The following is a 22,843-nucleotide window of genomic DNA, read 5'->3' as shown; positions in this document are numbered from 1 at the left end:
ATGTTACCTTCTCTGGGTTCTAAGGTTAAAATGTTTCCAGTTCATAGCATTAAGTTCTAAGTCTATAACCTCCAAGTGTTGTGCCGGTGGCACGCCAGGTTCAAAGCTTGCATTGTTGGTGATCCCTCCTGACAGCTCCTGGGGATGAATGCTACAACTCCAATGGTATGAGAGACACATCACTGGCTGAGAGATGCTGGCCTTGTTGAGGTGAGCAGAATCATCTGTATCACCATGCTGTCCTGCCATCCTGTTTGCAAAGGGCCCTTGCAGAGGGATGACAGAGAGCACCTTGCGTGTTTTAGAACAGAAAGGGGCAGCTGGGACAGCTACAGCTGGCCTAGAGCTGCACAGATCATTTGGCCTAACAGACACCAACTCAGCCAGCCGAGCTCGTTAAAAGATAGAGGGAAACAAGTCCCCTGTGATAGGTTGGATTAAGTTCAAACAGCGGACTGTGGCTGATGGTAGAGACAGGAATGTGACACACACAGCGAGGTTCATGCAGCAGCAGCCAACTCCTATTGAAGTGCACCCCCTTCCAGAGGGGCTTTGAACGTCCTGCTCTTATGGACATGAGTGGATAAAGGTCATAACTCTGCCCAGCTCACTGGCAGTGATTTGGGTGCAGTCACGGTTCAAAGGGACTGCCTGGGCTCCCCTTGTGTGAGCTTGAGCCCAGCCTATCAGTCCCAGACCTGGGGACTTGGTTACTGCTACTGCCTAACGAGCTAGGCTGGGTGAGCTGGTGTCTGTTATGCCAAATTCCCTGTGCAGCTACAGACCACCTAGAGCTATCACAGGGAGCTCAGCCAATCCCTCTGGATCATGAAGGCACTCCTAGCATTGCCCATTGTCCCGGGCACGTAGGGCTCCAAGGGGCTGGGAAAGTAACTCCTGGGCTCCTGGGCCTTGAGGTAGGTGCTGGCCAAGGGCTCCCTGCTTCCCACGTAGCCAAAGCTGGGCAGGGCACTGGGCTCTCCCTCAGTGGGAGCTGGGGGGTGGTAGAGGGGGCCAGATCTGTGGGGTGACAGCGGGTAGGGGGGAGGTGGGTAGCACATTGCTGACCTCTCCTGGATCACTGGGCTGCTGTCAGGTGGCTGCAGCTTGGGCCAGGGCTCCAGGCTGAGGCTGGGCACCTCTGGCACATTCTTCTGGCTCTGGGCAGAGGGACAACTTGCTTCCAGGAACGGGCTGCTGGGGGATGGCCCATCCTTATCAGGCTGTCCTTGCTCTTCTGGGTGTCCGGGGGCTGCAGCCTGGAGCCCAGGCTGTCTGGTGCGTACAGCAGGAAGCCCAGCAGTGGCCCCTCGGCCGGCACAGGCTGGCTCAGGGCACCGGGGCCGTAGTGCAGGTAGGCGGGCGTGGGGCTCCAGCCAGCCGGGGGCTGCTTGGGGCCCTCGGGGCTCTGCAGCGGGCAGGCAAAGTAGGAGCCCTTGTAGCTGAAATGGTTTTCAGAGCCAGGCTGGGGCACGGGGCTGGATGTGCCTGGGATTTTGCTGGGCAGGAAGCTGGGGGCGGGCGCCAGACGAGGCAGCTTCTTGAAAATCACAGGGCCTGCAGACTGCGAGTACCGTTTGGAGGCCATTTATACGTTGGTGCCGCTGTCCCCACGGGAGAGGTGAGCTGGCCTTCCTGGAAAAGAGAGAGAACGAGCCATGAGCAAAGCAAGTCCCCACAGCCAGCAGCCTCTGATGGCACAGGGTGACAGAGGGTTACCAGCCATTTCCCACAAGGTGAGCATAACCCAGGTTGTTGTTAAGGGACCTCTGGGGGGTGAGTAGAGTGAATAAACAGTGTCTATTAATATATATATATATATATATATAAATACAGGGTTTATTTTAGAACAATTTGGTTGCAGTGGCGCTGTTTTGGTTATTATCTACTGTAACACAGCAATACAGAAGCACAAAAATAATACTTCAAGAATGCCTAAGGAAAAGAAAGGGTAGGAAAGGGTAAGAGGAGAAAGATCCCAGCACCCATGGATCTTCCAACAAGACTGGGAGGTTGCAATTCCACGGTGATGATTGACCTGGGGTGAGGGAAGCGCAGGAAGCACAAAGTTCCAGGGTTAATAAAATGTTCAGGCTTGGTGGGACCAGCCAGGTACCTCCCCTGGGGCAGGGACTTTTACTCTGGATGATGTAACTCTGCAGATTATGGATCAGGGGTCACAGGACACCTGAGTGTATTTGTTTACTTGTGACACAACTGCTTGTAGGGGCAGTTGAGAGGGCAATTATGGCCCATCAGAGAGGATGAACATCTGCAGGCTAACTGCAGGCTGACCATGGCACTTGGCAGCATTTGTCTCTTATCAGCCTCTTCCCTTATCTTGTCCAGCAGGGAACTGCAGCCTGGGCTGGGGCTGTGCCCCTCTGCCCTTGGGCAGTTCCTGCAAATGCTCCATTGTTTGGGGCATTAACCATGAACATCCCAGCCTCACACACCACCCCCGACTCAAACATTCCTTCAGGTCTCTGCTGCTGCTGCTCACTTCAGATCTCCCACCCTGGTGGTTTGCAATAGAATGGCTCAGGAGGTGATGGGACATTTTCTTCTGTCCTTTCTCCAGATTGCCCAGTTCTCCTGCTAATATCTCTGACAAATGTAGCCTCAGCATCATAAATTCCAAGCCTTCTGAGGCAGAACATGGATGGTTAGAACATAACTTTTTTGTTCCAAATATATGTAAATCCTTGCACTAGCTCTGAGGCCAAGTTTGGCTGGGACAAAATTATACTTCTGTAATAAAAAAAGCTTTTCCCCACTTCATTTGTTTAAATTAAAAAGAGTAAATAAATTTACTAAAAATGAAACTAACAATGTATAACGTTGTTTGACTGATATTTGGTATCCAAATGAGTTACTTTTGATGAAAACACAAATAAAACAACTATAAATATATTAATCTCTGATAATCCCAGCACAAACTTTCTGTGCATCAGGAAGGCCTCAGATCAAGACGGGGAATCTCTGCACATCTGAGTGCATTCCACAGAGGAATGTCACTGCAGGTCCAATCCCTGCGTGTGCAGCACTAATTGGAGATGCACAGTCTGCTGTACAATTCTACAGCGTGGCCAGTTCTGAGGGATTTAATTGGGCAGGGATCTCCCCTCTCCACAGGATCCGACCCTCCCTGCCCCTGGGAGGAGTCCTGGCAGCCTGCTGGGGCATTTCTCCATCCATCTCCTTGGAAAAGCCCTGGAAAGCTCTGGCTGAGTTGGTTCCACAGCTCACAGAGCATCTGTTGCAGGCAGCAGGGAGCGAAGCTGGGTCAGCTCGGGTGAGGAGCCAGCAGACACAGACCCAGAGTGCCCAAAATTCCCATTCCCGGCATCACCCTGTAAAGTAATGTGAGGGTTTTACCCGCAGGCAGCAGCTCAGCCTCTCCCTCAGGGGATTTGGGGCTGCTGTGGGGTGGGGCTGGCCCGCAGTGACAGGAGGTGGGTGCCAGCAGGTGGAGCTGGCAGCCTGTCCCAGCACAGCCCTGCATCCCAAAAACCCCAAGTGTTCTCTGAGCATCAGCTGGCAGCACCCAGAGTCTCCTGAGCATCCCACTGAGACACCTGCCCATCAGCTGAGCCCCAAGAGCACCCCTGGACCATCAGCCAGCATCCTGCACATCACCCAAGCAGCCCCAGGACAAACCTGAGCATCACTCAGCACTCTCCCAGCATGGCCAAATGTCACCCCCTGTCACCCAGCACGGCCCAGCAACCCCAAGCCCGGGAATGGACTCCCTGCAGGATCTCCTCCATTTTTGGGTGGTTTTTTCCCTTTTGTGGCAGCGTTAGCAGAGAAGCCAAGGAGGAAATGGAGGAAGAGCACAAGGAGATAAGATAAAAGCCACATCAACAGCAGGGGAAACAGAGCAGATATGGAGGGAGACTTGTGGGGGAGACAAGGCAGAGAGCCACGGGTGCTGCTGCAGCTTTGCCAGGAGGGGACCAGAGCTCCCCAGCTCGCCCAGAACAGCACAGCTGAGGCTGCAGCCCTCACTGAGCCCTCCTGGGGGGATTCTCATGCAAGCTCCTGATCTCTTCCCAGGAAGGACACTGCTTCCCTGCAATCCTCTGGAAGCCCTCAGGGGAGCCGCGGTGCTTCCCTCCCTGCTTGCACCCTTGGAAGCAGCTCCCCCACATCATTTCCCACAGTTTTAGCCTCAGGATAAATCCCTGGGGTCATTCCCAGCATGTGCAGTGCCAATTCCAATTCCAGCCCTTAGATCCAGGAAAAAGAGCTCCCTTCGAATGGAAGCAAGCTTGAAGAAAACCCAGGCTGGATTATTTTCCTTCCAAAAGGGATCTCTTGGGAGGGTGGTGCTTAAATCCATCTCCCTGGGCGATGCTTCGTGGGAGGGCCGTGCAGGCATGGGATCCCTTCCCAGCTGGGACAGTGTTAGGGGAGGACAAGCTGGGACAGAAACCCAGGATCTTGTGAGTCCCGACGTCTCCCCACTGCTGCTTCCCTTCCCCAAAGCCCCGGGCATCTGCAACTCCCCACCGCGGGGATATTGTGACACCGGCCCCGCTGTCACCACGGCATCGGGTGACGCCACCGGGCACGGTGCAGTCGCCCTGTTTCACCCAGCTCCGAGTTCATTCTGCCTGCGGGGCTGCACAGCAGGACGAGTGATCCCAGGGCAGGGCCGGAGCCGGGCACAGGGATTGTCTGAGAGGGCTGAGCTCGTCAACCAAATTCGGGAGAGGGGCTCCCTCTCTCCATGAAATCCACAGGGACTCTGCCCAGCCACTGCCATCCCCACACCTGCGCCAGGCCAGCAAAACTGCTCTGCTTTGGCTGCCACCATCAGCCTTTTCCCTCTGGGACTGTCCCAGCCAGCGGGGGAGGACAGGGACACGTGGGAATCAGCGCTGGGGGCGATGCTTGCAAGAAGCCCAGCACATGCAGCCTGTAATTCCCAAACCTACAGCTGGGAAAAGAAGCGGGTGGAATAAACACAACCCCTTACTCCTCTTCTTTCATGTTCCTTTCCTTTTTTCCCACCCCTTCCCTCTTCTCGGGGCTTTTTCCCACACGGGGCCGTTTGGCCGGGAGGGAGTAAAAGTCAAAGCAAGCGCCGAGGGAACACGTGCCAGCAGCAGCGAAACCTCCCTGAGAAGCTCCCGCGGGAGCCTTATCTGCCGCCTTTTGGGTGCCCAAAGGACACGGGAGGGCTCCCGCTCCTCCCCGGCCTGCCGAGGCCCTGGGGAACACCTCGGACATCTCTTTTGGCCCCGGCAGCCGCCAACAATGCGCCCGTGGCTGTTCTCAGCGGGGCACGCAGGCTCCCGGCATTTCCTCCCCGGGATGCGATGCCCGCAGCGGGAGCCTCTCCCCGCACTCTCCCGCCTCCTCCATCGCCACGTGATGCCAAACCCAGCCGCCAGCTCCCGGCCAGCCCGCAGGAACCGAGCAAGAAAAGCTCCTGGACACGCTGGCACCCAGCAAGCCCAGCGCCCCCGAGGTGCTGCGGCACGGGCGGGTTCCCGGGCTCTCCCCGGACCTCGGCGGGAAGGAGGCGGATTCCCCCGGCCGGCTGCAATCCCGGTTCCACAGCCTCGGGCACTCTGGGACCCTGCCCAGGAGGTCACCATTCCCATGGCCGGCGGGCTCGGATGAGCTCACCGGCATCGCTCCCCCAGACTTCGGGCATTTGGGGGAACAAACAAGCGGCCTCAGCGGTCCCGGCTCCCTCATTCCACTCCTTGTCCCTTTCCCACAAAGTTTGCAGCTCCCCAGCTTCTCCCAGGCGGGCACAAGCCCAGCCGGATTCTTCCCGTGGCCCAAGCCCGCTGCTTTTGAAGGCAGTATCCCTCTGGAATGCATGCACCAAGCCACGGCTGGTCTGAGATTCAAGTTGAAACCACTCCTTTTCCCCAGGGAATACTCACTTTTATTTAAAAACCCCCAAAACTTCACGGAGCAATGAGCAGTCACCAGAAGGGCTCAGTGACCGCGTCTCCTCCTGCTTGGGGAATTAAAACCCCTCCAAAAGGCACCGATCCCATCCCAGCCCATCGATGTCACTCACATCCAAGGCTGGCCACGGGCACGGCTGGGACCCCCTCGGTGCTCGCGGGCCCTTGCCAGGACACGAGCTCTGCATGTGGCAGGGCTGGGTGGCCGTGGCCGTCCTTCTGTGCCCTCCGCACAGCCACGGCCACCGCATCAGGGTGGGCAACACTGCGGCGAGCCCCAGAGAAACCTCCGTCAGGAGCTTGAGCGCACTGCCGCTGCCGCTCGGCCGCACGATCCAAAGTGTCCATACATGGGTAAAATGCCGGGATCCGGAGCCCGCCACCCGTTTTTCCTCGCACGGCCCGAGGAGAAGCAGACGATCCCCAGGAAGGCGTGCAGGGCTCCCCCCTGCTCGAGGCTTTCAGCCGCCGGGGGAGCCCAAGGCGGGCGCGGCGCTGGCTGGGGGTCCCCGCGCCGCGCTGCCCCCGCATCCCTGCTGCTGCCCCGCGGCTCCCGCGGGACGCGCATCCCTCCGGGCCCGCACTCACCTGCGGCTGCGGCGCGGTGCCTCCCCCGGCGCATCGCTACGGGCTCGGCTGGGGGCTCGGCGCGGACGGGGGGACGGGGGAACCGCTGCCCCTCCTCGGCCGGCAGCCCGCCTTGTGCGGAGGAAGTGGGAGGAGGAAGAGGTGGAGAAGGAGGAGGAATAGGAGTACCAGCAACAGGGTGTGAGATGGTATTCTGACTCTGTCAGTGTTGTTTGGTATTACTACATTATTGATTATAATTTTTTTCTTCCCTAATAAAGAACTGTTATTCCTACTCCCATACCTTTGTCTGAAAACCCCTTAATTTTAAAATTATTATATTTCAGAGGGAAAGGGTTTACAGTTTCCATTTCAGGGGAAAGGCTCCTGCCTTCCTTAGCAGACACCTGTCTTTTAAAACATGGGTCACAGCCTGGGAAGAGGATCACTGGGTGACAGCCTGGGAACAGGGTGGTGGTGGATGTGTGAGCATCAGAAACTGGGCAGGAGAGTCTGGACTGCTCAGGGATGCAGCCTGGGCTGACCCAGTGGGGACCCCAGGACTCGCCCCCTTGGGAGCCTCCATCAGGCACAGAATCTGCCTGATCCCAAAGGCCAAGTGCTGCAATCCACGTTCTTCAGCCCCAGGTGGTGGAGCCCAGTCGGTGAACACTGCCACAGCCTCACAAACGGAGTTGTGGGCAGCATCAGCAGGGTTTGGGGATCATCCTGCCTGGAGGGACACACCCACCCCCTCCTTCTGCTGCTGAGAGCTCCATGAGGAGCAGAGGGAAGCTGAGACCCCTCCAGCTCCACCTGGGGGAGTGCAGATGAGTTTGTGTGTTAATTGGGAGCAGCTGGAACAGAGCCACAGCCTCCCCTGGGAAAGCAGATAAAAGCCAGGCCTTGGCTGGGCCTTGGTGCTCTCTTCTGCTGGGTGCTGCTGGGTGAGGGGTGCTGCTGGTCCTGGCTCTCCTTGGGGAGGTTTCTGGGGATGAGGGCCGTGTTTGGGGCAGGGAATGAGGGAATGTCTGAGCCCTGTGCTGGTTACAGCCCTGTGCTGCCCTGGGAGCTTCCCAGGAGGTGCTGAGGCTTGGCAGAGGCTTTCCTGAGCTGGGAGCCTGCTGGGGACAAGGGAGGGGGGTTTTAATGAGGGGCTCCTGGGATGGGAAGTTTGGGAATGGGCCAGGCACTGGGATGTGGGAGTGCAGAGAGCCAGCCTAAATCTCCTGCTGTTCCTCTCCACAGCTGAGCTCTCGCCGTGGCCTCTGCCGGCAGGAGCCGAGGGCTCGGAGCGCCGAGCCCCCCGGGCGCCGCTGCTGCCCTGCAGGCAGGAACGATGCTCCGTGCGGAGAGGGGAGGGGCTGCGGGCCCAGCCCCGTGTCCTGCTGCCCGCGGGGCTGTCCCTGCCCGCAGCCTGTGCTGCAGAGCCTTGCTGCTGCTGGCCGTGTGTGTGCGTGCCACTGCTGTCCCCTATGGCCTGGGCGCTCTGCCTGCTGTCACCTGGAGTCCCCCGGGCTCAGCAGCCTCCCAGCGAGGGGTGGGTGACACTCTGGGGACAGCGTGTGGGGACCTCCTCTCCTCGGGCTGCTCCCCAGGGATGCAGGGAGTAGTGTCCCCTGGAGCAGGTGCTGGGGGACAGAGGCTGGGGACACGGACTGCAGCCACACGGACATCTGGGACCTCCCTGCAGGGGCAGCCTGGCTGTGGGCACAGGGAAGGGCTCAGGCTGGCCACAGCAATGGCTGTCACGCTGTCCCCCACACCGTGGCCTGGCAAAAGGGTGCCTGCTGCCTCAGCTCAGCTCCTCCAGCCTGAGGGTCCCAGCCCTGCAGGTCCCACCGTGGCTGGGATGGGCTCCACAGCCCCTGGTGTCATCCCAGAGCTTGGACAGATGTTTGTGACAGAAGAATCCCTGCCCAGCCAGCCCAGGACAGCATCAGTGGGACCTGTTCCCACTGCAGCAGGACCTCCAGGGCCCAGCCCTGCCAGCCCGGGCTCTGTGCCTCCCCCCTGCTCCACAAAGGCAGCTCTGCAGCGTGCCTCTGAGCCTGGCCACCACACTGCCACCAGCAGCAGTGTGACATCTCCGTGCTGCCTGCTGCCCTCTCCTGGAGCTGGGCATGCAGCCAGCTCCCTGCTCAGCTCCCAGAGCCTGGCTGTGCCCTCAGCACTGACCCTCCGTGCCCACGCCGTGTCCAGTGGCTCCAGCACTTCCCAGAACTCCTCCACAGGCACAGAGCAGCTCCCTGCAGCCACCAGAGCAGCCTCCAGCCCAGCTGAGCTGATGACAAAGGGCAGGCCTGGCTCCACAGGGAGGAAACCCCCTGCATCCCACCCCTCCAGCCTGCCCTTGCCCTCCCAGCCTGTGCACGTGCTGCCCTTGCAATTCCGGCTGCTGGGCATCGCTTACGGCCCGGCTCTGGGCAGCAGGAATTCCGAGAGCTACCGGCAGCTGGAGGGAGATGTGACACTGATGGTGGGTGCTGCAGGGGCCTGGGACACATCTGGCACTGTGGGCTCTGGGGTGGTGCCAGGCCCTGCTGGGGGAGAAGCCTGAGTGCTGCATCAGCCCTTGGCTGGTTGGGTGCCCACCTGAGCACGGTGGAGGTGGGCAAACCCCTGGCACTGCTCTGCTGGAGCTTGGTTTGAGGTGGGGCTGGGCTCCCCTCACCCCTGGCAGCCAGCAGGGCCCTGGCACAGGGCAATAGTGCTGGGCTGTTCCCTGCCAGGATGGGGCTGGCTGCTCTGGGTGTCCCAGCTCATCCCCAGGCATTCCCAGAGCTCTCCCTGGGGTGCCAGTGTGCCCTCCCCTGGGCAGGCTGAGCTGACTTCCCTCTCTTTATTGCCCACCTGCTCCTGCATTTCCCCTTCACATGGGGGGGCTTGGGAAACCTCCTCAATTAATTCCCAGCTGCTTCTTCCTTCCAGCTCAACCAGATGCTGTCCAGCTATGAGAGCTTCCTGCAGGCCAATGTCCTGGAGTTCATGTGAGTGTGCAGCTGCTCTGGAGGGCTGGGTTTGTAGGAGCAGTGGCCTGAGGTAGCCAGCCTGGCCTGAAGGAGAGTCCTGAGTAGAAGAGCAGCTTGTTCCACTTTGATAGAGACTGTCTGTTCCCTTGGGAAAGGTGCATTCCAGAGGAAGGGCTGCAGCCATAAACACCACGTGGGAATGTTTTTCCTTGGTCTCCCAGAAGGCTGGGAGGTGGATGTTGGAGCGAGTGGCTGATAAGGGCAGCAACCTTGAGTGCTTTAATGAATGTTTGGTGGTGTTGGCTCTTTTGGCTTTCCTCTTACATGTTCCTGAGACTTTCTTCAACCTTTCCCAGAGTGGAAACATAGAAATACTGAGTGTGTGCAATAAAGGTGGACCCTGCTGGAAGAAGCAGTGCTGTCTGGTTTTCTTCCAAGGAAGGGTTTGCCCAGGAGAATGCTCCAGACAGGAGCATTGAGGGGCTTCACTCCCTCCCTGGTGTCATCATCCTGAGGGATCCCTGTCTGAATTCCTGGACAATGACACCTGGACAAAAGCAGTAGGTGTGCTGCCCACTGTCTCCTGTCCCTCCAGGAATGGCTCAGTGGTGGTGCGAGGGCAGGTTCTGTTCCGGGGGGATGCTCCTGCTCCCTCCAACTCCCACCTCATCCGGACAGTCATCACAGAGGCCAGCAAGGGAAGGAGCATCTTCAGCTGGCAGCTGGAGCCCCAGTCTGTCCAGTCTGCTGGTGAGTCCTGAAGATCTTCCCACAGCAGGGCTGCTGCTGCTGCTGCCCAGTGCCCTCCTTGTGCCTCTCTCCAGGCCGAACCCCGTGCAGTTTGGGTTCCAGGCTTTTCCTTCCCTGAACATCCCTTCTCCTGGCCTGTGTAAAGCCACTGTAAGGATGTGGAGGGTGGTGGAGGGCACATCTGTAGCAGCTGGGCCTGTGTGGGCCTGGGCTTCTGCTCGGCTCCCTGGCCTCCCCTCTGTGCCCCAGCCCTGCTGTGCTGGGAAATGGTACATCCCGAGCCCTTCCCACATTCCAAGGGATTGCTCCTCACTCAGCTGCCCTGCTGCTTTCTGCCTTTGGTGTGTGGCCATGGATGAGCTCTGGGCTGAACCCTGTCTCCCAGGGAAGCTGCAGGAACAGGAATGAGTGGAACTCTTCCCAACTCCCTTAGGCTTCAGCCTGGAGAACCTGGACCCAGAGAAGCTGTCCATCTCCCTCACTGGCTCCCAGCTTGGCGTGGGCAGCATGGAGAGGCTGGTCAGAGAGGTATGCCAAGCCTAGGGGGCTGTTCCAAAGGGAGATGCTGGGGGAATGGGCACAGGCTGCCTGGGTGCTGGAAGAGCCTGTGCTAAACAGGGCAAGGTGTGAACTGTTGCCTTCTCCCTGCCCAGGTAACTGCAGCTGTCAGTGCCCTCTACCACGTGAGGAACTTCACCATCTCCCAGCTCAGGTATGGCATGCAGCTACTCCTCTACTCCTTTCATCCCCTTCACTCTCTCCTGTGCCCTCTGCAGCTAATCAGCTGTGCTGCAAGGATGGAGGGCATGGGGAAAGCTGGCAGGGGATGTGCAGCTGGGCCAAACTGGAATTGAGCCCCTTCTGTGGGCTCTCAGGAGAAAACCTCCAGGAAAGGTGCTGGAGCCGGGTCCCAACCCTCCTGCCCTGCTCAGAGCTCTTCTCTCCCCTCAGGAAGCTGGGTGGGAACACGGAGATCACTGGAGACCTGTACCTAGACACAGTTGTCCATGCTGACGTTACGGAGGTTCTGGAAGCCCTGACTGCGCTCTCAGGCCTCTCCGTGGCCCTGAGCTCCCTCTCGGTGGAGGGTAAGGACGGTCCCCGTGGGTGCTGGGGGCAGGGTGGCTGCCAAGTCTGCTCAGCCAGCGCTTGTTTCCTGCTCCTTCAGGGTCCCAGCTCGGGCTGCACGTGTACCCTCTGTCCTTCGTCGTCACCAACAGAGCCTTCAGCCAGAAGCTTCAGGATCCACTCTCCGCAGAGCACCACGATCTCTCCAGGCACCTTGGTGATGCGGTAGGAGGGGGGCTGCTGGAAGAGGGGATTGAGGGCCTCCCAGCTGGGTGGGAAGGGAGCAAGAGGGGCTGCTCTGGGCTGGCCAAAGTGCCCCAAGAGCTGGCAGGGAGCTGAGCACACCCTTTCTTCCAGGTGGCGAGAGCCCTGAGGGATTACCCATCCTTCCTGACAGCCATCATCAAAGAATTCCTGTGAGTTGGGAGCAGGGCTGCTGCTGGCCAGGGCTGCACGGGGGCAGGGAGGTCTCCCTTCAGCCGTCAGCCAACAGGGCATGGCTGACAGCTGCATGGTTTTGGCTAAGGAAGGGTTTGCAGAGGAAGCTGAGGTCAAGCATTAAGCCATTGCAGCAGTGGTGACTTGCTGGACCTCCAGGCATGTCCCTTCCATCCCTCGGCTCCCTGAGTGCAGAGATCTCTTCCTCCTGAGCAAAACCCTCTGGGAGGAGGCTGGGAGTGCCCACCCCGTGCCACTGTGGGGTCATGGTGGGGCTGGCAGCTGCTGCAGCTCTTCCCAACCCTGCCTGCAGGCCTGGCTCCTTGATCTGCCATGGGAACATGATCTTCCGCCGCCCCGCTCCAACCAGCGTGCAAGTGCTGCGGGCACTCGTGCGCTCGGTGGGGCCAGACCAGGCTCTGGCTGGCTCTGCCATCCACGTGGATCCATCCTCTCTCTCTGTGGGAGGTAAGCTCTCCTCGGGCACCTGAGTGCCTGAGCTCCACAGGCCCCGTGCCTGCCCTGGGAGCAGAGTGGATCCACAGCTGGGCCCATCCTGGTCCCTTGTGTCAAGGGAGGCTCAGGTGCCTTGGCTGCTGAGGTGAGCAGGCAGCACCATTGACTAACAGCTGTGCCCCTTGCCTCTGCATGGCCTGGGGCACTGGGGATGGAGACCTTCTGCTGCAGGCTGCTGTGGGATGGGAGGAAAAGGCACGGAGGGAGTGGAACAGGAGTTATTCTATGCCCTGTGTCAGTCCTGGGGCAGTGGGTGGCCGGCACCCCGTGGGGCAGTGCTGGCACAGCTCCCAATGCTCTGCTCTGCTCCAGAGGACACCCTGGAGCCTGCCAGGCCCCAGCCGGGCTTCCCAGCCTATGGAGTGGCCTTGGTGGTCATCGGTGGCCTCTGCATCGTGGCTGCGCCCGTCGTGCTTGTGGTGAGGGCCAGTCCTGTCTGCTGGGCTGGGCCAGCAGCCCTGGGCCCTGGGCTGGGGGGCTCTGTGGGGCCAGCTGGGGCTGCAGTCCCTGTGCTCTCCTCCCCAGTGCCTGGGCACCAAGAGGCTGGGCTGGCAGGCTGGAGGAGCCCTTTGGGACAGAAGAGACCCTGAAGTGGGCATGCAGACGTTGGAAATGGAGAACCAGGGCTTCTGGACAGAGGTCAGTGCCCTTTGCACCCCTTGCATTTCCCTCTGAGCCTGGGAGCTGGTGTTTCTGCAGCTCACAGGTTCTCCTGTTACCTGGTGATGGTCCCTGGGGCTGGAGAAACCTGTGGGGAGCTGGAGGGAAGGGACCCTCACTCCTGCCTTCTTCTGGAGGTGCTTCAAGGGGCTTCTTCCTTCTCCCCTGCAGGACCCTGGGGATGGTCACTTGGTGTGCCAAAGCACTTCTGCCTGAGGAGAGAAGCAGCAGCTGGGGGGAGCCTGGAGAAGGGCTGTGGGTGGGAAGGAGATGCTGAGAAGCTCTCCCTGATCCTGTGGCAGCAGCTGCCAGGTGCTCCCTGTGCAGAATCCAGACTCAGGTGTGTCAAGGAACCATTTTGTACCTGAAATAAACTGTTTGTAGACCGTGAAAGCCTGTGGTGAAGGATGTGTGTCTGCTGTGGGGGTGGTGTTGAACCAACCTCCCTCCTGGGCTCCCAGTACCAGCCCAGCCCTGTGCTGCTGCTCTAACTGGTGCCTGTGAGCTGGGCTTGCTCCTCTCCAGCTCTGGGATAACAGCCCTAGTGCTGGGGAGGTGAAAAAGCAAGGATGTGCAGGCCAGCCCCACACTCACTTTCCCAGCCCTGGGGTTCTTCCCCTTTGAGCACGCTGGATTTTATTTCAGATCCTGCTCTGGGCTGTTTGTTCCTGCCCCAACCCTGCCCCAGGGGCTTCATCTCAGCTCCAGCCCTACAGCACTGACTGCAGCTCCTGCTGTGTGTGCTGGGTGCCCCAGAGCCTTTATTTCAGATCTTTATTTCTGTGCTGCTTTGCCTCTGGCTCTCTGCAGTCCCTATTCCAGCCTCAGTGCCAGGGGCTTTATTTTGCCTTTCCCCTGCCACAATCTTTACTTCACCTCCAGGCCCGGTGTGTCTATTTCAGGCACGCCGAGGGCTTTTATTTCAGCCCCACAAGCAGAATTTCAGCCCCAGATCAGCATCGTGTCCCCACAGTCTTTATCAACACCTCGGTGAGATCCCAGCTCTGCAGTGCTTCCAGCTCCACTCTCACCAACCTTTATTTATTGCCAGCTGTGCCTCTTCCCCCTGCAGCAGGTGCAGCTGCTCGTGCAGCAGAGCAGGAGAGAGGCAGTGGGGTCCCAGCTGGCAGGGAGGTTGTGATTGGCTGGAGGGATGCATGGACTGTGTTTGGGCTGGAAGCTGATTGGGTGTGAGGACATGTGGTCAGCAGCGCTGCAGCTGAGCCAGCCAATGGGTGCCCTTCTTCTCTTCAATCCTGTTGGGCTTTGGCTGGGTTTCTGTTATGTCAGGTGGAGATTAAAGGTCTAGAAGGGGCAATTTCTGCAATAAGGGGGTCTCGTTCACTTGCACAAGGAGCTTTGTGTTGCTTTGTTCCCCATTGCTGCAGAGGAGGGCCCCATCCATCTCCACTGCCCTCCAAATGGCTCCAGAGGCAAAGAAGCCATCTCTGTTTTGTCTCTCTTGGATCATTTGGGGCATTGCCGGGTGATTTGAGGTGTGGAGAGGGGTTCTCTTGTCCCTAGGAGCAAACCCAAGGTCATTTTGGAGGGCTGCTGTGTTTAAAACCAGGGAAGCTGCAGGCTTTGTGGCAGCAGGTGACCTTCAAATGCCCCCTCTCCCTGTCACCAGGGGATCAGTTGTGCAGCTCATCTCTCCTGAACCTAAAGCATGACTTGATGGGGAAGCAAATCAAAGAGAAGAGGTGCTATGTGAGGTCATTGGCTGGAGACAGGGCTGACACAAACTCTCAGAGATCCATGTGGCAACAGTGGTGCTTTAATATGTAAGAGTCTCTGTAAAGAGGGTCTGAAACTCCTGGGTTCAAACAGCTGGTTTAAACAGGCTGGGATCTCTCTCTACCTGGTTCTCAGGCCAGTGGTTCTTCTGCCTCTAGGCTTGAACAGGCTTGGCTGAGGGTCCCCTGCATAGGTTTGAATCTAACCTCTCCAGGGACCTGTTTATCTTTTTTCTGGAACAATCCAGGCCAGCCAAACTGGATTTGTGTTACCTCCTTGTCCAGTTACAGGCTGGCTGTACCGTGACAATTCCTCCTTTTCTTTTGATTAAAAATGGCAAAGTGTTCTCTGTTGTCCTGCCTGCAGGGGCCCTTTGCAGTCAGGGTGGCAGAAGGCAGCAGGGTCTCATTTCAATGAGGCCTTTTACGAATTGGACTTCAATAGTCCCAGATGTCCATGAGGAGGGTGAACAAGTTTCCATCCCTGTTCCACACATGGCTCCTCCAGCTCTGTTGTGGAGCTCTCAGGAGGATGCTGCCTGTGGTCCTGGGCAGGAGGGACACATCTGGCAGGCACCCAGTGTGTGTCAGGGTCTGTTGGATCCCACATCTCCCCCTCCCCAGGTCATGAGACCCCACGGGCCCCCCCACCCACTGGTGATAAGGTCTCCCACCATTCCCTTGGGTTTGGATGTCTGGTGGTCACTGGATGGATGATTGTAGTGACTGGAAGTGATTTAAAATGACTGGGTTCTGGGACTTTTCTAATACTCTCAAATGGTTTAGTGTCTAGACAGCTTTAGCTGCCCTGCTCTGTGGGGATTCGCTGCACATTCTCCCTTTTGTCAATCAGCAGAGAGAATGAACAGAGTGAAAGGTGGATGAACACCTCTGGGCAGATCCAGGGGGCTTGTCTGTTTGTGATAGCTTGCTCTGCTGTATTGAGAGCAGCTTTTGCCTCTGGGGTTAATTTTCTGTGGGAAGTTAATCAGGATCACCTTTTAGGAGGTCAGATAAAGGTGCTAATTGTGAGCTGGCCAATCCTAGGTAAGGTATTGTCTGGGTTTGGATAAGACAGGTGCCTGCTAAAGAAGGCAGGAGCCTCCCCTGAAATGGAGAATGCAAGCCCTCCCCACCCTCTGAATTGCTATGAATTTTAAATTAAGGGGCTCTCAGGCAAAAAATATGGGAGCAGGAAATAACAGTTCTTTAATAGGGAAGGAAAAAAATAAAAGGATTAAACAAAACAATGCAGTACACTAGAACAACCCTGACAGAGCCAGATCTCAAGCTGACACCCTGTTGGTCAGGGTGTTGGTAGCAGTCCAGTTGGAAAAGTGGCTGCAGTCCTCCTGGAGTGTCAGGTGTGGTTCTGTTGGAGCAGGGGGTCCTGTAGAGAAAGGGTGTATTCTTCCTCTGCAGATCCATGGAAGTAGAAGCAGCTGCTGTTCCTCTGGTGAATCCAGTGGGAAGCCGTGCTGGTGTTTCAGCATCTCCAGATTCTACCTGGGTAGCAATGCTTGGCTCCTCCCTCTGGGTGGAGCATCTCACAATGGGATGTTACAGTTCTTATCAGCCATGCAGTGACATTCAATAGCCTGTTATCAGCAGATGTCCCCTGCCCAGGGAGGAGTGATTATGATCACTCAGGGAGAGAGATAAGGAGAAATTGCCCACTTGACACCAGACAACTGCCATACGGAGGGTAACAGAATACATCTTGCCTTGCAATCTGGAAGAGGTGTGACCCCGCTGATGGCACCCAAAAGTTTCTGTGCATCATTTAGAGTTTGGATTTTGGTTGAAAATTGAATTGTTCCTGGTTGTACTAACTAGTCCATTATTTTGAGTCCCAAATATTTCTAGGGTGCTTGGTGCTGCACCTTCTCTGGTGCTAGCTGCAGCCCAAATGGTTTTAATGTTTGCAACAGGCTTGGCTGAATCTGGGAGAGTTCCTCTTTTATTTGGGTTGTATCAGAATGAATCATGCAAGACTCCATTACTTCATGCAGGAAAAAGCCCATTCTTTATTCACACAACTCATTTTCATGCAGTTTTCACAGACCTCGTGTCTGACTCCAATTGCTCAGTAGCTTTCTTGCCAATTACTTTATTGGTTGGTAGAAGGTATTTTACTTGTCCATCAAATCTCTCTATTCTTAAATTGTTTCGATATTTCTTTGCTGATTCTCATGGGGTAGATCTACTGTTTATGCAGGTGCCACTTTATTTTCTCCCCAAGTATAGACTGTTGTGTTAGCAGACTCTCCTTCTCACTTGGGAACTTGGCTGGCTGCTTAGCTGCACTAAGAAGAAGTGAGAGGCTAGCTGGTAATCTAGCAGAGCAAGGCCTGGTTTTATGAGGCCTTTCTTTTATAATTCTTTTACCTGTCGGAGCAGGGCTGCAGTCCAAATGTCATCCATGTGGTGATAACAGCATGCCCTGGGAGTTGCTCTCTCCCTGCTGAGAGTGCCTGTGCCGTGCAGCAGGGACAGATTGCAGGGCTGTTTGTCATGCCTCGGGGAAGAACTCGCCATTGGTAATAATAATGATAATAATTGGTAATAATAACACGGCATCATTGCACTGGTGCCGTGTTATTGACAGGAGGCACTACAAAAGCAAACTTTGGGGTATGGTCTGGCTGCAATGGAATAGTGAAAAAACAATCCTTCAGGCCCACACTCAGGCCAGGCCACTACCCAGGCTCCAATTGGGAGGGAATTCCCTAAACACATTTGAAAACAAGGCTCCTAAAATAGCAGTTATGAGTAAAGCCCTTGGGGTTAAAGACTAATCAAAGCATCCAGTAGTTGGATCACTGTGGAGTTTCCATCAGGATAGAGATGCTTCAAACACTGCAAACTGCTGGAGTGCTGCTGTAATAATAACTGGGCAAAAATCACAAGACTAGCAGATTGGAGAAGGCTTTCAACAAAGCTCTGTCTTTTGTTGGAACTCTGAAAAATACTTAAAATTATGAGACAGCATTGGGTCAGACCACTGAGCCAGTGCAGGGAGCAGCCAGAGAGCTCAGCTGATCTAAGAGATGCATAAACAGCCAGAGAACAAAGACAAAGGATCCTGAAACAACATGTGTCCTTAAGATAATTGCACAAAGAGATGTTAAAGCCTGGAGGAAGCTGGCTATAAATACACTAATACCATCTTATAAATAATGCCTATTATTAAATCAGAAAATTCACACCATGTCATCAATATATCAGTGATAACCCTCTCAGGAAGTTGAGGGAACACCTTTCTAAACCGTCATATACCTATGATGGAAAATGAAACAAAGGGAAATGCTAAAACAGCTTATAATCAATAACAGCCATAATGGAGAATCATCACTGACTCTTCTGTGTTACCTATGGAAGACAAAACAGCAATTGTAATGAAGATTGTAACAGGCAATAGACTCTTTGACAAAATCAAGGGTGAACACACTGTATGTTCTTTAGCCAGAAACAGGTGTTTATCAGTGTTTCATCACAGCTGTTTTAGTTGGATTTGTCTTTCCTCTTCAAAGAAAACAACTATCCATCTTACAATGCAGAAAATATTTAACTGCCTTAGACTGCAATGCAAGATGTAACCACAAGCATGTGTTCTGTCACCATCTGTTAAAACCAGGTGGGGCACTTTGCCTTATCTCTTCCACAACTAATCCTCCCTCCAGGGAGATAATCTTCTGTTAATGGGCCATTGAGTGTCACTGCCTGACTGATAAAATTCCATCCTGCCATTGTGAGATGCTCCGCCCAGGGGGAGGAGCCAAGCATTCCTGCCTGGATATAATCTGGCCCTTCAAACACCACAGGCAGTCTTCTCCCACTGGATTGCCAGAGGAGCAGCTTTCTTCTCCCGCTGGATTGCCAGAGGAAGACCAGACTCTTCTACTTCACCCCTGGACCTTCAGAGGAAAACTCCCCGATTCTCCAGGATCCTGCTCCAGCAGAACCACAGCTGGCACTGCACGAGGGCTGAGCCACCATTTAACGGGACTGCTGCCACCACCCTGAGCCACAGGGGTCAGGTTGTATTCTGGCTGTGTCTGCTGCAGCAGTAAAATTGTTTTTGTGAGCTATTCATTTCTAAACTTTGAAGAACTGATGCAGATAAAATTCAAAGTTACAGGACTTAGTTAAGACCTTAAAACTAATTGCTGCAAATAATCTTGGGAGAAGCGGAGAGCTGCGGGCTGGGCGTGAGGCAGAGCGGACGGCGATCGTGGTCAGGATGGCCCTCACCAGTTTTTTGCCAGCTCCAACCCAGCTGTCCCAAGATCTGCTGGAGCTAGAAGCAAGAGCAGGAGCTCAGGGATCCAGGCAGACTGCTCTGGTCTCCTCACAAAGGGAACCTCCCCACTATGGTTACCGGAAAGGATGGATACCAAGGGCGCTAGAGGATTTTGGAGATGGGGGTGCCTTCCCAGAAATTCATGTGGCCCAATATCCATTGGATATGGGCCAAAAGAAGAAAATTGCCAATGCTTTGGCTCTTCAGGTGGATGCAGAAGGAAGAATAAAATACGATGCAATTGCTCGACAAGGACAGGCAAAGGACAAGGTTATTTACAGCAAGTACACAGATCTTGTGCCAAAAGAGGTCATGAATGTGGATGGTCCTGAACTGCAAAGACCAGATGAGAAGGCAGTTAGAGAGATAACCAAGAAGACAAGAGCAGCCTTGGAGAAATTGGTCTCCCAAAAAGTTGCAGCAGCCCTGCCGGCTGGAGCTGCTGAGAAGGCAGCTCCTGCACAGTACATTCGGTACACGCCATCCCAGCAAGGAGCTGCATTCAACTCTGGAGCAAGGCAGAGAGTTATTCGGGTGGTGGAAATGCAGAAGGACCCTCTGGAGCCTCCAAGATTCAAAAGTAACAGGAAGATTCCACGAGGACCACCGTCTCCTCCAGCACCTGTCTTGCACTCTCCAAGTAGAAAGCTGACTGTGAAAGAGCAGCAAGAGTGGAAAATTCCTCCGTGCATTTCAAACTGGAAAAATGGAAAGGGTTACACCGTTCCCTTGGATAAGCGTCTGGCTGCAGACGGCAGAGGATTGCAGACCGTTCATATTAATGAAAACTTTGCCAAGCTTGCTGAGGCGCTCTATATTGCTGACAGAAAGGCTCGTGAGGCAGTAGAGATGCGTGCCCAGGTGGAGAGGAAGATGGCTCAGAAAGAAAAGGAGAAACAGGAGGAAAAGCTCCGAGAAATGGCCCAGAAAGCCAGGGAGAGGAGAGCAGGGATCAAAAGCCGTGTTGAACAAGAGGATGGAGAAGCTCGAGCAAGAGACGAAATCAGACGTGACCGGCGCAAAGAGAGACAGCACGACAGAAATCTTTCCCGGGCAGCCCCTGATAAAAGGTCAAAGCTGCAAAGAAATGAGACCAGAGACATCAGTGAAGTTATTGCCCTGGGGGTGCCCGGCCGCAGGCCATCCAATGAAATCCAGTATGACCAGAGGCTGTTCAACCAGAGCAAGGGTATGGACAGTGGCTTTGCTGGAGGAGAGGATGAAATTTATAATGTTTATGACCAGCCATGGAGAAGTGGCAAGGATCTGGCCCAAAACATCTACAGGCCAAGTAAAAATATGGATAAGGACATGTATGGAGATGATCTAGAGGCTCGAATAAAGACCAACAGGTTTGTTCCTGACAAAGACTTCTCTAACTTGGATCATAACAGCAGAGGCAGGAGCAGAGATGGACCAGTTCAATTTGAGGAGGATCCATTTGGTTTGGACAAGTTTCTGGAAGAAGCTAAGCAACACGGTGGTTCCAAACGGACACCAGACAGCAGCTGCCCTAAGGAGCACGAGCTTCAGAGCAAAAAGAGGAGGAAGGACTGAATGTGCTCCTTGAGAGGTAGGGAAATGGACTAAAAACCCGGACTTCCTCAAAAAGGATTTTTAATATGGGGTGTGCAGGAGGATGGTGTTGTAACACAGCAGTTCCCAACTCTAGCATGCACACACTAATTCTTCTACACAGGACAGCTAGCCAGGGAGAGAGAAGACATGGAGACCACTTGGAAACATTTCATAAGGGAATTAATTCTTCTTTAGCAAGGTCTCTGACTTTGCTGATTCCCCATTGCCCAGCGTCTAAGGGTAAGAATGTAGCCCCCTTCCTACAGCTTTAGTTTTTGCAGGTAGCTAAATCTTGAGCTGTTAAAAGCTTTCCAGCTGTATATAATGATTGTGTCATGCTGTAACAAATGCTGGGGTGTTCATGTTTCAGTGTTTTAGTGTGGTTATGCAGTTTACTTGAACAAGGGAGGGGAAACAGCTGGATTCTGTATTAAAACAAGCACTCATTCATAGTCTCTCAGTAATCCTTGCTTTAGTTTGTTTACATTTAGTGAAATAAAGCCTCCTTCTGTGGTAGCAGCTCCCTGGTCAGAGAGAGACAAGCTAGATACCTTTTCCCAGAATCAGCCTGGGAAGGTTTAGGGAGCTGGAGAGAAAGAATTCTAAACAATTCTGGTCTTGCTGCACCTGATGTTGTGCACATGTGGAATGTGTTCTGGAGATTTGTTTACAAAGGGGGGTTTCTTAATTAGTCAATGGTGATGGTGTTTTAATTAAAGGACCAGTTAGAGGTCCATCTGTAATGAAGTAGGGTATAAAAAGCATGGGTTTCTTAATAAAGAACTTTATTAACCTTCTGTGAATAGCTTGAGAGTCTGTGTCACTTATTACCCAGTCCTGGCTTGCTGTGCCATTCTTCCACCACTCAAAAAAAACCCCAAAAACCAACTAAAAAGCCAAAAAGGAGCAGAGCTGCAGCAGCCAAGCTACACCAGGGCAGGGCGGGGGGAGGTCCACCATGCCAGGGTGGGGCACAAGGGGAGGTTCACCATGTGACCCCATATCTACAACTACTCTCTCAGATGAACAGCAATTAAATGTTGATCAGCCGATTCCAAGTGATGGGCAGGTGCCACCCCAAAAAGTGCAGGGCTGAGCTGTCCCACGCCACCACTGCAGCCAACAAGGGAAGGAAAACTCTGCAGCACCATCCTGCAGCTGTGACCCAAGGCTGCTGTACCATATCACATCCCTGGGGATTAGATTCTTCACTCTGGATTGACTGGCAGCGGTGGCGGTGGAAGCCACACAGACTGATCATGGTGCCACCTGCGCCTCTGCAGCTCTGTTCCCTCCACAAAACACTTGTGAGTGAGAAAGGGGAGGGGAAAAGGCAATAAAAACCAAACCCTAAAGCCGCACACCTTAAAGTGGGAAACACCAAAAGGCAAATGTAGAAAACTCTAGAAAGGCACAAAGCATCCACAGCTCTCTTTTGGAATCTGTGATTTCTGTGGGGGACCAGGGGCCCAGCCATGGTGGAGCTGCGGGGCTGGAAACAAGCTTTGCTACAGAAACACTGTCCAGCCACCCCCAGTTTCGCAGGTTATGAGTTTTGCAGAGAGCCCTTGTGCTCAGCTTCTGTACCGTTTGGGGCTTGGGGATTTCTGGAGAACAGGACCTGCTCAGACAGCTACAAGCCACCACCCACCAGCCTCCCTGGTCACCACAGTTCCCCAGAGAGTGGAAGCCAGCCCCCCCATGCTGCCTGTCCATGCCACCAGAGGGAGAAACTTCATCTTGCCAGTGGTAATTTTGCAGCTAAGTTCCAGTTCCAGGCTCCTGGTTGTTTGTTTCTCCACGCAGTTTGACTCTCACTGTCCCTACCGCCGTGTCCAGCCCCAGGATGAAGAGAAACGGGCTGACATGGGGGCTGCATGCTCCCGAGCATCTGCACACAGGGACACACACAGGTGCTGTCCTGGCACAGGAGTGTGGGCTTGAGCTCTGCTAAATACATTTTCCAAATCGGGGACGGTGGAGGCCCGTGAGCCTGCCAGGGAAAGGGCAGTAGCTATGCCCTGGAGAGACACACAGCAGGCTCCAGGAACTCATCACAGCTCAGGGTGAGGAAACAGGCTGCCCTGATGGTGCTCCGCAGGACTGTATTAATTTTTCCTAGTTCTGTCTTCCCCATTGGCCTGTTGGCCTTCCCTACCCCTTTTACCCTTCTATGTTCAAGTTCTAGTGAGATCTCCATTCCCTGTAATCCCATTGGTGTCTGTAACCCCAGCTATCCAGCCTGGCATTCCCTAGCAGTCCCTTCCCAGTGTACTGCCCCTGAGCCCTCAGACCACTGGATCCCTGACACTCTTCTCTGCT

The 22,843-nt window shown here is 55.0% G+C and overlaps 3 protein-coding genes across 3 annotated transcripts; 2 read left to right on the top strand and 1 right to left on the bottom strand.

The window, feature by feature from the left end:
* Positions 1-37: 37 nt before the first annotated feature.
* On the bottom strand, positions 38-6,651 carry LOC132333241 (uncharacterized protein C15orf39 homolog). Its single transcript, XM_059858130.1, has 2 exons — positions 6,522-6,651; positions 38-1,635 (listed from the first exon to the last, which is right to left on the bottom strand). The coding sequence occupies exon 2, from the start codon at positions 1,586-1,588 to the stop codon at positions 1,079-1,081; it is 510 nt and encodes a 169-aa protein (XP_059714113.1). The 5' UTR covers positions 1,589-1,635; positions 6,522-6,651; the 3' UTR covers positions 38-1,078.
* Positions 6,652-6,955: 304 nt separating this feature from the next.
* Positions 6,956-13,297, top strand: LOC132333204 (mucin-1-like). The gene is made up of 12 exons (XM_059858040.1): positions 6,956-8,979; positions 9,432-9,490; positions 10,068-10,222; positions 10,656-10,750; positions 10,876-10,934; positions 11,174-11,310; positions 11,391-11,515; positions 11,648-11,706; positions 12,042-12,196; positions 12,557-12,663; positions 12,770-12,883; positions 13,076-13,297. The coding sequence occupies exons 1-12, from the start codon at positions 7,840-7,842 to the stop codon at positions 13,118-13,120; spliced, it is 2,250 nt and encodes a 749-aa protein (XP_059714023.1). The 5' UTR covers positions 6,956-7,839; the 3' UTR covers positions 13,121-13,297.
* A 123-nt stretch (positions 13,298-13,420) lies between these two features.
* Positions 13,421-21,478, top strand: LOC132333205 (SNW domain-containing protein 1-like). Its single transcript, XM_059858041.1, has one exon. The coding sequence runs from the start codon at positions 18,884-18,886 to the stop codon at positions 20,498-20,500; it is 1,617 nt and encodes a 538-aa protein (XP_059714024.1). The 5' UTR covers positions 13,421-18,883; the 3' UTR covers positions 20,501-21,478.
* Positions 21,479-22,843: the final 1,365 nt, after the last annotated feature.

Source organism: Haemorhous mexicanus, chromosome 13 (genome assembly GCF_027477595.1).
Source record: "Haemorhous mexicanus isolate bHaeMex1 chromosome 13, bHaeMex1.pri, whole genome shotgun sequence".
NCBI lineage: Eukaryota > Metazoa > Chordata > Aves > Passeriformes > Fringillidae > Haemorhous > Haemorhous mexicanus.
Note: the sequence above shows the minus strand (reverse complement) of the source record. Positions and strands in the feature narration are given on the sequence as shown.

What these genes read in the sequence shown, in the direction of transcription:
- LOC132333241 (XM_059858130.1), bottom strand. Translation starts at nt 1,588, where the DNA reads ATGGCCTCCAAACGGTACTCGCAGTCTGCAGGCCCTGTGATTTTCAAG.
- LOC132333204 (XM_059858040.1), top strand. Translation starts at nt 7,840, where the DNA reads ATGCTCCGTGCGGAGAGGGGAGGGGCTGCGGGCCCAGCCCCGTGTCCT. An exon ending in CCAGGCACCTTGGTGATGCG is followed by an intron (nt 11,516 to 11,647) that starts GTAGGAGGGGGG and finishes CCTTTCTTCCAG; the next exon opens with GTGGCGAGAGCCCTGAGGGA. An exon ending in CTGCGCCCGTCGTGCTTGTG is followed by an intron (nt 12,664 to 12,769) that starts GTGAGGGCCAGT and finishes TCTCCTCCCCAG; the next exon opens with TGCCTGGGCACCAAGAGGCT.
- LOC132333205 (XM_059858041.1), top strand. Translation starts at nt 18,884, where the DNA reads ATGGCCCTCACCAGTTTTTTGCCAGCTCCAACCCAGCTGTCCCAAGAT.